General features: G+C 38.4%; 1 protein-coding gene across 3 annotated transcripts in view; it reads left to right on the top strand.

Moving 5' to 3' along the window:
* The window catches only part of LOC122667633 (dynamin-2A-like), a 28,779-nt gene extending 17,918 nt beyond the window's left edge, over positions 1–10,861 (top strand). The window contains exons 13-23 of one of the 3 annotated variants that reach the window (XM_043863995.1): positions 5,193–5,277; positions 5,454–5,610; positions 7,248–7,324; positions 7,463–7,519; positions 8,048–8,189; positions 8,317–8,465; positions 8,789–8,902; positions 9,007–9,074; positions 9,178–9,350; positions 9,756–9,758; positions 10,245–10,861. In XM_043863995.1, the coding sequence (XP_043719930.1) occupies positions 5,193–5,277; positions 5,454–5,610; positions 7,248–7,324; positions 7,463–7,519; positions 8,048–8,189; positions 8,317–8,465; positions 8,789–8,902; positions 9,007–9,074; positions 9,178–9,350; positions 9,756–9,758; positions 10,245–10,489 (1,270 nt within the window). In that variant the 3' untranslated portion in view covers positions 10,490–10,861. The remainder of the gene's footprint in view (positions 1–5,192; positions 5,278–5,453; positions 5,611–7,247; positions 7,325–7,462; positions 7,520–8,047; positions 8,190–8,316; positions 8,466–8,788; positions 8,903–9,006; positions 9,075–9,177; positions 9,351–9,755; positions 9,759–10,244) is intronic. The other 2 variants (XM_043863996.1, XM_043863994.1) reach the window with 2 other exon arrangements.
* The last annotated feature ends 3,924 nt before the right edge of the window (positions 10,862–14,785 follow it).

Here is a 14,785-nt window from a genome sequence, read left to right as displayed (position 1 = left end):
GGTTTCAAAACCGATCTTCTATTTCTTTCTCAGTTCCTATTTGCTACTTTCTAAATCTGGTAGTTACTAATTATATTTCTGCTTTACTTTCTATTTTCTGACTTGATTTGGCTGCCTGCTATTTTGTGACTACCTGATATCATGGGATCTGTCCGTGAGACCTGAACTATACTTTTGGGGTTTGTTCTCTATCCCTAACAGTTTACTTGACAAGATTTATGGCAACATTGGCTTGTTTTGCTCCTATTTTAATTATATCTCTGTTTGCTTGGTTTCTATTCCTTTCTCCATGATTGTGGTTTATTGGTGTTCTGAACCTTAATGCTTAGGTGACTGAGGACCTCATCACCAATTCTACATAGACTGATTCCATCAGAGTACAGGCGAGTACAACTGATTCTTGGCCAAGTTTGGGATGATCCAAATCGGAATCGATGGATTCGATCTCATATCCAATTCCGAGTTTTTAAACCTTGATTTGACTAGTAGATGTATGCTTTGTGAAAGGCTGCCCCTCCATGGGTCACTTTGTGTTTGGTATCATAAGATGATGTGTTCTTGTCTACTTGATACAAGCTGGTTTCAAAGTATACCTGCAAGTAATGGGCCCAAGTTAATAATATTACATTGCGACTAATTTCTTCATTCAAGGTTGGTTTTTGTTGTCCTAATACACACTGATAGTAATTTGAACCTTTAGCTTTAGTCTTAGAACTTAGAACTAAAAGGACTGACCTCCTTGAAGGATCTGCCAACAATAGATTTAAAACTTGGGGATTTGACGGAACAGATCATGGAAATTTGCTGAGAAGCTCAGATTTAAGGAAGAATGGAATTCCTGTAACTTGAAGAGGCTGATCAGAATAGTTCCAAACCCTGGATTAGTGGACCTTTTAGGAGGTCTTCTTGCTGTAAAAAATTGATGATAATCAGAGAACAGCTCAGGGTGCAACAGAGAACTCCTAGTAACACTAGGATTCTTAACCAGCGAGCTGGAACTTTCAGGTTTCTGAACTAGAACTCAAAGAATGCTATCAGATTGCCAGAGAGCAACTAAAATAATGATCAGATATGTAGTTTCAAATTAAACAGAGCAGTAATCCATGAGATAATACCAGATTAAGGATCTCAGATGCAAATAAGGCCCCAATAATGAAACATAGAGTACAGGAATTGATGCAATCTGAAAATCCAGATAAAGGATCTCAGATGCAAGTAGGCCCAATAATAAAATCTGAGATAAAGGAAGTAACTGCATTGTCAAGAGAAGAAATAAGATTGATGGAAGGGCAGGGAAGAGCGATGAGACCGATCTTCTTGGTAGAAAGATGAAAGAAGAAGAGAACAAAAGAGAAGAGAAGAAATCAGATTTGGGACACCAATCCTGTATGCACTGCTCAACAGCACCAAAACTCTTTAAAAAAACTTATATTCTTTATTCAAATCATCTCTTTCTGATGGGGTATGTATGTATACATACCTTCTAAAATTCCTAATTTCACTCATAAAAGGACTCTTAATCACTCTAATACACTAAATAAAGTAAATAAACTCAAAACAGAATTCTATCTAGCTACTAAGTATCCTAATCAAATTCAAACACTCAATTTAACTACTAATCCCGTGTACTAACACTATCTAGTATCCCCACTTTATAGGCTTATAAATTAGGCCCATTACATCAATAAACCCAAAAATAAGAAGCCTCAGGTCTATAGAACCCAACCATGGGCCAAAATAAAGTCTTTTAAGGCCCAATTGACCCAATTGGACAATCTTAATTGCATCAGAAATCTACATGTATTGATCCTTTGTAATCCATCCAGCAACACAATTTACAAACCTGAAAACATTTATTTATGAAATTCTTCGGTGATGCCATAGGGGCCACCACCTCAATATATTGATTTGTCAAACTTACTAATAATCCTATAATGACTTGAAATTCTATCTACTTCTGGGAAAAGCCGGAACAAGCTAATATTTGACACCTATCCCAACCAGGACTCTGTAAAGTAGAACTTAGACTTAAATTGAAATTTGGACTCAAATTCCTAATGATTTTAGGGCTTAGCTTATTTCTAACATAATTAAAGGATCTACAAATTTGGACCAAACTCTTACTTGACTATTCTTGTAGTCTAGCTCCTACCCTTAGTTTAGGCCCTAATTACAATGAATATCCCTTGGACCAAAGGCCCAACATGTATACAACCCAACCCAAACCTTATTTCCATTAAAATAAGTTCATTTATGTCATTCTCTTGCATCATATACCGCCAAAGTTTTGAGTCAATTTAATGAAACTTGATTAAAATATCATTTTCCTTATGGTCAAAGCCAATCAGGCAAACAAGATCCAAATTAAATGAATTTAGACTCAGATAAGAGCTCCAAAATTGATGAGAGGGAGATTCCGCAAAGTGATTATTTTAGGTATCTGGGCTCAATAAGAATAAAAAAGGTGATACAGAGGATGATGTTTCACAAAGAATTAAAATAGGATGGATGAAGTGGAGTGGTGCGCCTGGTGTGTTTTGTGATCGACATGTTCCTTTAAAACTTGAAAGGAAAATTTAATGGGATGGTCATACAACCGGCTACGATGTATGGTATGGAATGCTGGGCAGTGAAGAAGCATCATATAGATAAACTCGGTGTAGCTGAGATAAGGATTTTGACATGGATGTGTGGCAAAATTAGGAAGGATCAAGTAAGGAATGATCATAGTAGCTCCGAATCCGATACATGATAAGTTACGAGAAAGCCGTTTGAGGTGGCATGGCCATGTTCAACAGAGGCCTTTTGATGCTCCAGCCTCCAGTACGGAGGAGTGATTCGATTTAGATTGAAGGAACTGATAGAGCAAAGGACAGACCTAAAATGACTTTGGGAGAAGTGGTGAAGAACGACATGCATAACTTAGGCCTTGTATAAAGTATGAACTTGAACAAAACTGATTGGAGGGTAAGGATACATGGAGCCAACCCTATTTAGTTTGGATATGGCTGAGTTGTTATTGTTGTATATGAGCTGCAAAATATTCTGGTAATTGGATTGATATGTATGTTCTACTATCAGAATTTCAGATTTGATCAGCTCTTAAAGTAATTTCTCAGATGATCTTCTAAATTCATGATACTTTGTATATTGACTGTATTATTGCCATATTAATCAAGGCGGGAAGGCAACCATGGTGTTGGAGAGGGTCTAAAATCAAGGTGACACCGCCTAGGCGGCAAGGCGACCCAGGAGCCTGGACGCCATGGCGACGCCTTGATAACTATGATTATTACAGTGCCACATTTAAAGTTGACAAACTCTGTATTGGTTTTCTTAAGCTTTTGAATATGTTGGATTCTCAACAGACAAACTGATTTCTGAACAAAACAATTCAACTCAAATAAGTGCGCTATTCAAACCGCTTGTGTTCAACTTCATGAATCCTGTTCTGCCATTCCACTCTGTGTAAAGACATAGCAGCTATGAGTCATTAGCATTCGTGTTATCTTGGGCTTTTCCCTAGTTCTATTATTTTCAATTTGCTTTGTATCAACCAGAAGGAATTTTGAATAATAAAAGAAACTTTTTTTTTTAATAAGTAACAACAAAATAAACTTTTAGATTTGAAATAGTAGAATTATAAAAGAAACATTCAACAATTATAAAAACTCTTATTTTATTTGTTGAACTGGCAAAATGATTTCATGAAGATTTTAACACCAAATAGAATTTGGCACCCAATTTATCAGAAAAAGAAGGATTTCAGCAACAAATTATAACAGAACTAAAGGAAATGGTAAAGAATAAACCATTTAGTGGCAACAAAGAAATGGCCTGGCCAATCTAAGAAAAGAGAACCATTCTCTAGCTCATGAGAGAAGTCTTTCACCAGTTAAAATTACGTTAAAATCTGCTTGTTCTCTTAGTTACGAGAGTACATGTAGATTTTTAACAAATTGTCCAATTTAAACTCAAAGCCAACTCAGAGTTAAACTAGGATTAAAAAAGCAAACTCCGAATGAAAACTGCTAATATGTGGCAGAAACAGAAAACTTAGTAAAAGTAGTAATTAGTAAATTAAACTTGCTATAAAGGGTAATTTTCAGATATTATTAATAGTGAAGCAGAGGATTTACCAATGATAATAAAGCACAATTTATAAGAAATTTTTAAACCTATAATTATTAAACTGTTGAAGATACTAGATATATGTCAACTTAAGACCCCGAAGAACTTAAATAAGAAAGCAACTAAACTAGACTCCTCAAGTGGACCCAGGCTTGATTCTTCTAATGACTTCCCGAACTTATTAGGAGAAGGAAACATAACCGAGGAAAAAGTTAATTCTTTTGTATTAATCATGGTTTCAAGAATCAGATCGGTGAATCGGCTGTTTCGGATTGCAATCAGCCGTCACCAATCCCGATTCTGGCCTATGCAATACAGCCTATTCAAGTCAAAACCCTATAATCGTTGGGTTTTCAGATCTGAGCCCCGATTCTAGGGTTTTTAGAATCAGAATCGGCAAGGACCGAGCCGATGTCCGATTCCGTGTTTTGAAACCTTGGTATCAGTACTACTTTAAAGGGATGCTTTAAGGTTCCTTGGAATGATAGACATAGGTGGATTCTCCAAAATAAAAGAAATTTCAGCAGTCTTTCTATGTCATTGTCAACTGGACACTTATAAGTTGAAGCTGCACCCATCTCCAACACCTTTGGATACAGATTCTAATAGCAACATGGCAAGGACATGCACAATACTAGAGTACTATTATTCTACCACTACTGCTGCTACAACCCAAACATTTGTATATAATATAACTACTACCAATGATATGAACACATAATTTTAGACCATGTAAACCAGATCTAATGCAAGAGAATTCATGAAAAATACTTAGACATTCACGTATATAAACAATGTTTTGACCCTTCTATATCATGTGAAGAAACCCATTTAAATGTGAAAACATTATCTCTGACGGTCTTAACTTGTGTTGTCTCTCTCTCCTGTTCTGCATAAATGAGTCTCTGTGTAGACATTTGTTTCTATTCTAATAATACTAAATATGTGTATTATTGTAATTGTATCTTATAACTTCCTTACCTATCTATGCCTAGTGGTCTGTTATTCTGTGTGCTCTGGAAGTCTTCAGCATCTGATTTATCAGTATTTGTTTTCACTAGGATGGAAAGACAGCGACGTGAGGATGAAGTGAAGAACCGATCATCAAAGAAAGGGCAAGAGGCTGAGCAAGCCATACTAAACAGGGTATGGGGCCTTCTTCTTTATCTTATAGCATTGAGCTGATGATATCTGTAAGAATGATATAAACCTGATATCTTTCATCAGATGCTAATTTTTGCATTTCAAGACTTTGAAGTTTTGATGTTTGCTAATATTTTCGGTTTAATACATTGCTTTAATTACATGCTCTATGTTTCTAGGCAACTAGTCCTCAAACAGGAGTTCAACAATCTGGAGGAAGCTTGAAATCAATGAAAGAAAAGCCTGAAAAATCCGAAAAATCTGAAAAATCGGAGAAGGATGGACAAGAGACATCAGCTCTGAAGACTGCCGGGCCTGGTGGAGAGATAACAGCAGGTTTGTATATGAACTCTAAATAGATTGGGTGCTGAACAAAGAATTCTCTCAATCTGAGATCTAGCAAGGGTTGATGTTTCTTTGGATTGGGCAAAATGAAGAAGAGAGCTCAAAAAAACAAAGGGAAACTTCCTGACAAATCAAAATGGTGAGCACTTGAGGCTAAGAAATAACGGAGACAGCCCAAAAAATTAGAAAGAAACAACCCAAAGCACGAGAGCTAAAACTTGAAAATGGCAAGCCCAAATTTCAAATGTCCCCTTCCCTCACCTCCGCTGCCCCCAAATAAAATAGGAAAAAGCCAATGGCAACCCCAAAGCGGAACAACCATTCACCTATTGGTGCTCAATGAATACAATGAACCCTCACAGCCACAACTGTCTCTCACCATGCTAAAGAAGTTGACATTTGTAACTCTTCCATCTGAGAAAGAACTGAGTGAATTTCTTTCGTTGATTCGTTTTATGGGCTTCCACTTCATGCATTGATGGCATCCGTATCATCTTTTTCAAGGATGGTGCAAACCCTTTCTGCCTTTAGTCTAATAATCTGACTTGTTGCTAGTCACTTTATTTTCTTTTCCTTCCTTTTGATGTCCAAATCTATGAGTCATGGATTTGGTGTCTTTATAAATAATGAGGCCAGATCATCACATTGCCCTTCTTGGAGATAATTTCATTTGATTAGGAAGGTGAGAGCATTAGCTGCTTCTAAGAATGTTTCCTTTCATTGGTGTCTCAAACCGAGCAATTCAAAGGCAGATACATTGGCTAGGGAAGTGTTGGTAGGAATTCATTTTATTTTGAGCCTTTTATTGGTGAGGATATTGAATGAAAGGGGTTCCTGTCCTGATATTGTTTGTGGTTCTGGGTTGGGCCTTGGTGGCTATTCTCTGTTGTTGTAGGATATGGTTGTCTGTACCAATTGAGCTCCTCTCCGGGGAGCCCAGCACGCCCAGGGGGCATCCAGCCATTGGGCTGTGCCGCAGACATCCCTAGGAGTGCGCCTAGATGTGTGCGACACAGCCCAACCCTTGGATGCCCCCTGGGCACTCCCTGGTCGCTGAGCTCCCTGGAGATGTGCTGGATCCGAAATTGATCTTGATCTTCAGCAGCTTCAGGCCTCTTTGCAATTGTTAAGAACGAAAACATGGTTAAAACTGTCAGTTATTGCCAATGGTGTAACAGAGAGTGCAACTGCCTAGGATTGCTCGTCACCAACATCATCAGTCCTTGGTGGAAAAAGAAATAAATAAAAACCTCAGAACTTATTGTCAGCTCCCTCCGTGAGGGTGGACCTCAATGCAACAGTAAAGTTGCTCCATTGCGACCTTGTGGTCCTGGGTTCAAGTCGGGAAACAGCCTCTCTGCGAAGTGGGGGTCAGGCTGCGTGCATCATGACCCTCCCTAGATCCCACAGTGGCGGGAGCCTCCTGCACTGGGTATGCCCCTTTTATTGTCAGCTTCCTATGTGGTGGATTAGAAGAGCTTTGATTACTCTCTCTCTCTCAGTGAGGGTCTCTCTCCCTCCCTCCTTCAGTGTGCATTAGTTATACATCTTGAACTTGTAGATATACAACGACAGACAGCTTGACCTTGGAGATCTTTGAATTATGTCAGACTTTTATATATCTGCAGGATTTTTATTGAAGAAAAGTGCAAAAACTAATGGCTGGAGCAGACGATGGTTTGTTTTGAATGAGAAAAGTGGCAAGGTTGGTAATATGCTAATGCAACTAACCTCAGGGAACATTATAACTTAGGATCTTGGATACATTGCTGTTCCGATCTTCAATATAGATGATAGTTGGTTTTTATTTTATACTGAATTTTGACCTCAACCTATTTTGCAGCTTGGATACACAAAAAAGCAAGAGGAAAGACATTTTCGTGGCGTTATCACATTGGAGGTATCATGCTCTGTTGATATATTTGAAATAGTTTGGGTCCCTTTTTTTGGGGGTGGGGAGTGTGGATAGTTTTGACTAATTGGCATTACATTTAATGAATCCATTACAGAAATTAAAGATATGTATGGGAATATGGGATTTAAGTGAGGTTGTGCTTCAAAACCCCATTCGCTGTCCTGTGTTAACTGGCAGCCTATTTTTGGCACCAAAACAGTTACTTTTGTAGATAATGGCATGAGCACGTAGATGCTTACTATTTACATTGTATTCATGCAATTTACTGTATCTTACCATCTTGTAATAAAGTGAAATATATACGTGTATGGTGTACTGGATAAACTAGCCTTCTACCACGTCATAGCACCCTTAAATGTAGTTCTTAAATATAGAATGGGCTCAGTTTGCATTTATGTTTCCTTGATCTGTTTGCATGGTTGTTCAGTATGCTGTTAAGATCAAAACTAAAGTCCTCTAAAATTTGTTTATGATAATTTTCTTATATCTGCATATATTGGATATGTTGGGCAGGAATGTAATATAGAAGAGGTTTCAGATGAAGAAGAATCTTCATCAAAAAGCTCCAAGGATAAAAAGTCAAATGGGCCAGATAAAACACCTAGCCTTGTGTTCAAGATAACCAGCAAGGTTCCATACAAGACTGTTATGAAAGGTATGCAATGCATGCCCACATCATAGTATTGTGCTTCTAGTAGGCTTCTTCTGCCCCTCCCCATATCCCTATTATTTGCTTGATTCCAATTTATATTTACAATCTCCAATTTCTGTTGACTTTGCAGCTCACAGTGCTGTCTTATTAAAGGCTGAGAGCCTAGCAGATAAGACCGAGTGGATGAACAAGATAGGAAATGTCATCCAGCCCTCCAGGGGTCTGGGGAAGGGGGAATCTGGTCTACCCATTCGACAAAGTCTTTCTGATGGTTCTCTTGTAAGTTATTATTTATTGAATTGGTTCTTCATGAATCAGTACTACAGCTCAGCCTTGTCTGGTTGCAATTTTTATTTCGTTCTGAATTCTGATTCTGTAATCCCATAGATGTGAATATTAGCTACCAAATATGTAGGTTCAATTTTCGTGCTGATTCAATTCTTCGTTTGCTTACAGTTTTGGGGCTAGATTTTCTACGATTTTCATGTTTGCTGCTCGTAAATTATTTATCATTGTTTATTGCATATATCAAGTTTGCACCTGTTCCTAAGAATTTGCTGAATAATGGTCGATAATAGTTATCTGATTTTGCTAATATTCAGGACACGATGGTCAGAAGACCGGCTGATCCAGAGGAAGAGCTACGGTGGATGTCTCAGGAAGTACGTGGTTATGTAGAAGCAGTTCTGAATAGTCTGGCTGCTAATGTTCCTAAAGTAAGCCAATATCATCTGCTAAACGCTTTCTCGTACTATTTTAACTCTGGTATTTTAATAGGTCGGTCTTATATCCTATTTGACTACTTTTTCTGGTTGGGTAGGCAGTAGTTCTTTGCCAAGTGGAGAAAGCAAAAGAAGACATGCTTAATCAATTATACAGCTCTGTCAGGTTAATGTTCTTGAGCATTTTGATCCTGTTGTAATGTTTCTTCTTAACTCATTTCTGAGATGAGAACTTCATATAATAAAGCCTATTTTCTGCATGTCACCAGTGCCCAAAGCACTGCAAGGATTGAAGAACTGCTCCTGGAGGACCAGAATGTGAAGCGTAGGAGGGAGCGCGCTCAGAAACAGTCCGCTCTTCTTTCAAAACTTACCCGTCAACTTAGTGTCCATGACAATCGAGCAGCTGCTGCTTCCAGCTGGTCCAATGGTGGTGGAGCAGGTACTATAAGTTAATGCCATAATATATCATCTATTAAAAAAAGTGAGTTTATGTTTTATTTGCATAAAATACATGTTCTCTAAAGCATATTTTCCAAGTTGAGAAAAAAAATTCATGTATGTTCTTCGTCAGTACTTCCCTTTTGACTGCCCCTTTTTCCATTTTTCCCACATTAAGTGGTGTTACTGCCTGAGCTATCCTTCTGGCACTTCAGACCCAGCCTCACCTTGATTAGTGATTGTCTCAATTAAACCTAACTATTTGGGTTCGCTAGACAAAACCTTTTCAGCAATCCCATTTTATTTAGTTGTCTGCGCCCTAGCAAAACATTAAAAAAGTGGATCCCATTTATTCAGCAAAAGAGGATTCTCCATTCCATTTATTTCACCTCCAATTGTGAATGAGGTTGTTCCACCCTCTCCAAAAGAGTAATCTGCTTCCGACCACTGTCTCCTACAAGATATGTGCCATCTCAGTAATGAGACAGCTATAATGGTATCTTGGGATTGAAGCTATAACTCGATGGATGCAGTTGCATTGGACTAGATGGATTAACATGATCCATTATGGAGACCTAGACACAAGAATAGGAAGCCTGCAAGGGGCTGGTGGCAGTCCAATGGGCTGAAAATAAGCTATGGGTGGTTATATTATCAGTTGGGCGTTTTATTTTCATGGGTATCTTTGTAACATGCCTAATTTTTAAGCACTTATTTTTGGGTTTAAGACTGATCACGAGATTAGTAGTGATTAGATGTCTTGGTTTGCAAGCTAGAATGGATTCCTGTTTGGAGCATCAAGTACCCCATTAACCTTTTGTTTGGACTGGCAATGCACTAGTGGATTTCAGCTTTTATAATTGATACCTTTTTATATATTTTTTTTTCCTGGGAGCAGAGAGCAGCCCTAAAGCCGGTGGTTCGGCAAGTGAGGACTGGAGATCGGCATTTGATGCTGCAGCAAATGGATCAGTTGACCGCTCCGGTTCATATGGTGATTCTAGATTTGGATCCAATGGTCACAGCCGGCAGTATAGTGACCCAGCCCAGAATGGTGATGCAAGCTCAGGCTCAAACTCTAGCAGCCGTCGTACTCCAAATCGGTTGCCACCTGCACCACCTTCAGGATACAAATACTAGACAGCCACTGTTTTGATCGGCAGTTGAGATGCCATGCATTCTTGGTGGGTAGCCGTCCACACCTACTCATCCCCATCAGCGATTTGAGCAATAGTTTGGAGCTGATCTGTTGAAGCTGCATTAGAGGAAGGAAAGCGTGGTGTTTGTATATAAGGATTGCTGTTCCAAGAATATTTTTCTCAGTTTATAGACAATTGGATTTCAAGGTATTTCTTGAAATCTGCTTATTCTATTCCTCCCTTCAACGTCCACTTAACCTATCTTTTTCCCTGTGGAATTTTCTATTTTTTTTCCCTTGGGGAGTTACGGTTTTGGATACTGTAATGTATTTGTTTGTACTGATCCTTATTGCAGAGTATATCTTTTTTTCCTTCACCTGCTTCAAAGTAACTGGATCACCTTATGATAAGGGCATCATAGGAAACACGGGTTTGTGTGGGCAGCTTGGCTAGTGCTTTTGTCGGCTTGGGCGGCCTTTTCCTCTTCTCCTTTTTTGTCTAGCAGTTCTAGGGAAGTATCTGTAGACAAGCACAAATATCGGTCACATGCAGATTGGGAAATGCTTAATATTTTGTGAAGAGGTCGACCGCAATGTATACCTCTCGCATGCCAGGTTCTGGCTAAATGGAGATGGTAGTACTAAAAATTAGGTCCTGCAAATAGTGTAGAGAGATTCCTAAGAAATAGATGCTTAAAAGATTTTTTTTTAAATGCAAATACATGGAGAGTATTTAATTGAATTTTTTGTCTGGAATTTAATGTGACCGATCTAGACCATGCAGGAAACACCCTTTGAAAGAAACTTTTCTTCACTTTCCATTCTCAATCATTCTTAGGGAAGCAACCAAACATGTGATTAGCTATGGTTTCATGGGATTGTTGCGCTATTTGTTTGGATTTCAAGACAGATTGTTAACCATGATCATTATTAGCAGATTCCGCTGTTTAAGAGGGATTTTCATTTTGTATGGTTGGATTTTTTCCTCCGTGGTTGGATGGACTGAAACTTTTTTTTTGTTTTTTGGGATTGTTCTTCCTACCAAGGAATTTTTTTTTTGAACATTACCAATTATCCATGGAGATCCGCTTAGTTGGGACACATGGAAGGGTGATATGGTAATCCACAAACTTATCTAAGGATAAACTGAATTTGCAAGTGTCAAATATCATATGCAAATTCAATAATAAACCTTCTAGTATTTTTTTTCTTTTATTTTCGTCTATATATTAATTTTTAATAAAAATAATTTTTATAACTTTATTTTGTTACTTGGTCAACCCTATTTTGTGTGAAATTTTACATGTGCGTAGGGATTTTGGATCTACGTGTTCATGAAATTTTAAACCCATTTAATCTGCCACAGCAACTATTTGTGTCCAAGGAATTTGTAGTGAGCATGCCGTGGGAAATCCACCCCCTTTTTCTGAAACTCTAGGTTACACTAATACTGTGCTCACTTATTTTGGTTTGAATTTTATCAATGAGAAGTGGTGGTAGTCAATCACATAGACCCTCTCCTGTGCTGCGTGGCTGACTGTGAACCATGAAGTTTGCTAGGAGCCATATTTAATTTGTCAAAAATTATTTACTCAAAATATCAACCATCTTGTATGTTGGATGACATTCAAAATTTGTGGACATTTTGATGCTGCTATATTTGATATTTTTCGCTAAATAGTTTGTAATGTTTTGTTTTTTTTTTGGTGGAAGGGGTGCGGAAGGGGTAGGGGTGTCGATTGATCCAGTATTAGACTATCGGTCCTGTTTCTTAATGGTTCTGACCTTAAGGGGTTAGGACCGAAATCAGACCAATAAGCTAATCGGTTCCAAACTTGAGATCCAAGACTATAAACTAATGGGTGGGTCGATTCAGGTTCCTAAATGGTTACAAACGTTGCAAAAATTTTAAAAAAAAATTTCCTAACACATACTACATATATTTAATAATATTAGTAAGACATTAAATTTTTTTTTTCTGGTACGAATAAGACACTAATTTCAATCACATGAGATATGCTTCATTTTTTTCTCAATTCAATAGATTTAGATTATATTACCTCTTATTTTGTATTAATTAATAAGCGGGAACACCACCACCCTCATAAGTTAGGATTATTCTAAAGTATGTTCTTAAGTTAGTATTCCCAAATGGATAAGTTAAATCTTTGGTAAAGTAATATATGAGACAAGAGGTACCTGTCAAAATTGAAAGACTAAAAAAATAAAGGGTTTGGATCTTGACCTTGAGTCTTAAGAATTGTATATTATATAGGATTAGGATGTGAATTGTTTCAATTCCACCAGTTCTAACAGTTCCTAATTGGTAGATTCGAAGATTCGAAACCAGACCAATAACTTATCATTAGATCTAGAACTAGACCAAAAATCAATTGGGTTGGCCGATTCTGGTTCCTAGCGGGCCAGTTTCGATCGGATTCCTGGCTCTGGTCCAAAATTGACACCCTTATGGAGGTGTTTGGAGATGAAATTGAAAGAGATATTATTGATCAAGCTAATATGAGGTTTAACTTACTGAGAGGGGAAGAAAGATCACTACAACAGAGGTGGGGATGGAGATTGGAGAAAGAGATGCTTCAGCTGCTTCTGGCAGGTGTATCTTCCTTTACAAGAGAACTATAACATGAATGAATAAGGCTGAAGGAAGAAAAATATTTACGAAGGGAGAAAGTTTTTCATCACCCTGAATGGAGAGAATCTCTTCAACCATTATGACGTGAGTATGATTGGACTCTTGGGTAGGTGAGTTTCATCATCAACTCCTGCTCCTTATTGTAAGGAATCGAAAATACCACTCTCTAATTCAATACAAACCATGTGTGAAGGGAAACTTGATCCTTTACAAAATGTCTAATGATCTGAAAAATGGGCAAACAGCCCACAAGCGCCAATCATGGGCATATAAAGAGCATCCTTCTATTGCATTTAAATTACCTGATAGGTATTCATTATTAAAAAAAAAAATTAAAAAAAACAATATTCTCTGTAGCTTAGAACTTCTTGCTAAGAGTATTCCTTGGCTAATTGGCTTCGGCTTCAGAGTATAAAGCTTCATAACCCTTTAAAGCAAGAGATTTTGTTACAAAAAGATCTATGCCGGTTGTAACGGCCTATTGTACCGGACTTCGCATACTGACCCACCGATAACTGCCACATTCCAATTCTTTTGGCCTTCAATTTAGGGCATACGTTCATATGGCCCTGTATGCGTCTTTGAGATTATAACCAAATAGATTTCCTGGCCAGATGGTTTTAAAGCCCCAAATTTGACACATGGTGAATCGGGAGGACCCGTAAAAAATAAAGCTGGAGAATAAGTACTCTGCGCCGAAGTGAGGTTAGAAAATCCTAGCCCATATCTCTACTGCCTAACAGAAAAATCTTATGCTATCCAAAATGCTGTGGCCCGGAAGTACAGTGAGGTCTCTCCAGGCAGGTTGGGTGGACTAGATTTGCCTCCATTATTCCACCATTAACTTGGCAACCTACAAAGCTCCAACACTAACAGCTTTGTGGAGTGCAGTGTTTCTTTCTTTTGCAGTTACTTGTCATTAGTCCATACATGATGGAAATCTTTAGAAGCCTCCCAGATGACCTCGGAGTGACAATGAAGAGAGTACAAGGAGTACTGTGTCAACCTGAAAAATTGATCAGCAGCAAGGTCTCCCCGTGTAAACAATGGAGACATCAAAAGTAGATAAAGCTAAAAAGTGATGGAGAAATACATTACTCCAATATCAGTCAAGGAAGCATCACTGGTATTTCCAGGAGGGTTAATGGGATCAGCAGCAATTTCTATAATTTTTCCACCTTTTACTTTGCCCAAAGCAAAAGATATTTACAATGGTTTTCAAACTCCAAGGAGGGGTGTTATGTGCCTAATGGGGCCCATTATAGTGTATAGACACTAGATTGGACCAGCCTAGTATGGGATAGATTAAAGAGCTTGATTTAACGCGTTCCATCAGCTTTGAAGCTTTTGGCGTATTGGTCAAGTACCTAACATTTGGTATCAAAGCGGGGCACCAGGTCAAGGGTTCGAGTCACGGAAAGGACTACCTAGGAGAAGCGCTACTTGGAGTAGAGTGAAAGCCGTCAAGAAAGGACTACCTACCGCCAGGCAAAAACCTTGGAGCAGAGTGAAGCCGCTTGGAAAGGGCTACCTATCGCCAGAGTGAAAGCTGAAAACCGTCAAGAAAGGGCTACCTACCGCCAGGCAAAAACCTTGGAGCAGAGTGAAGCCGCTTGAAAAGGGCTACCTACCGCCAGAGTGAAAG

Source organism: Telopea speciosissima, chromosome 7, assembly GCF_018873765.1.
Source record: "Telopea speciosissima isolate NSW1024214 ecotype Mountain lineage chromosome 7, Tspe_v1, whole genome shotgun sequence".
Lineage (NCBI taxonomy): Eukaryota > Viridiplantae > Streptophyta > Magnoliopsida > Proteales > Proteaceae > Telopea > Telopea speciosissima.
The sequence above is the reverse complement of the archived record's forward strand: the minus strand, read 5'-3'. Positions and strand labels throughout refer to the sequence as shown.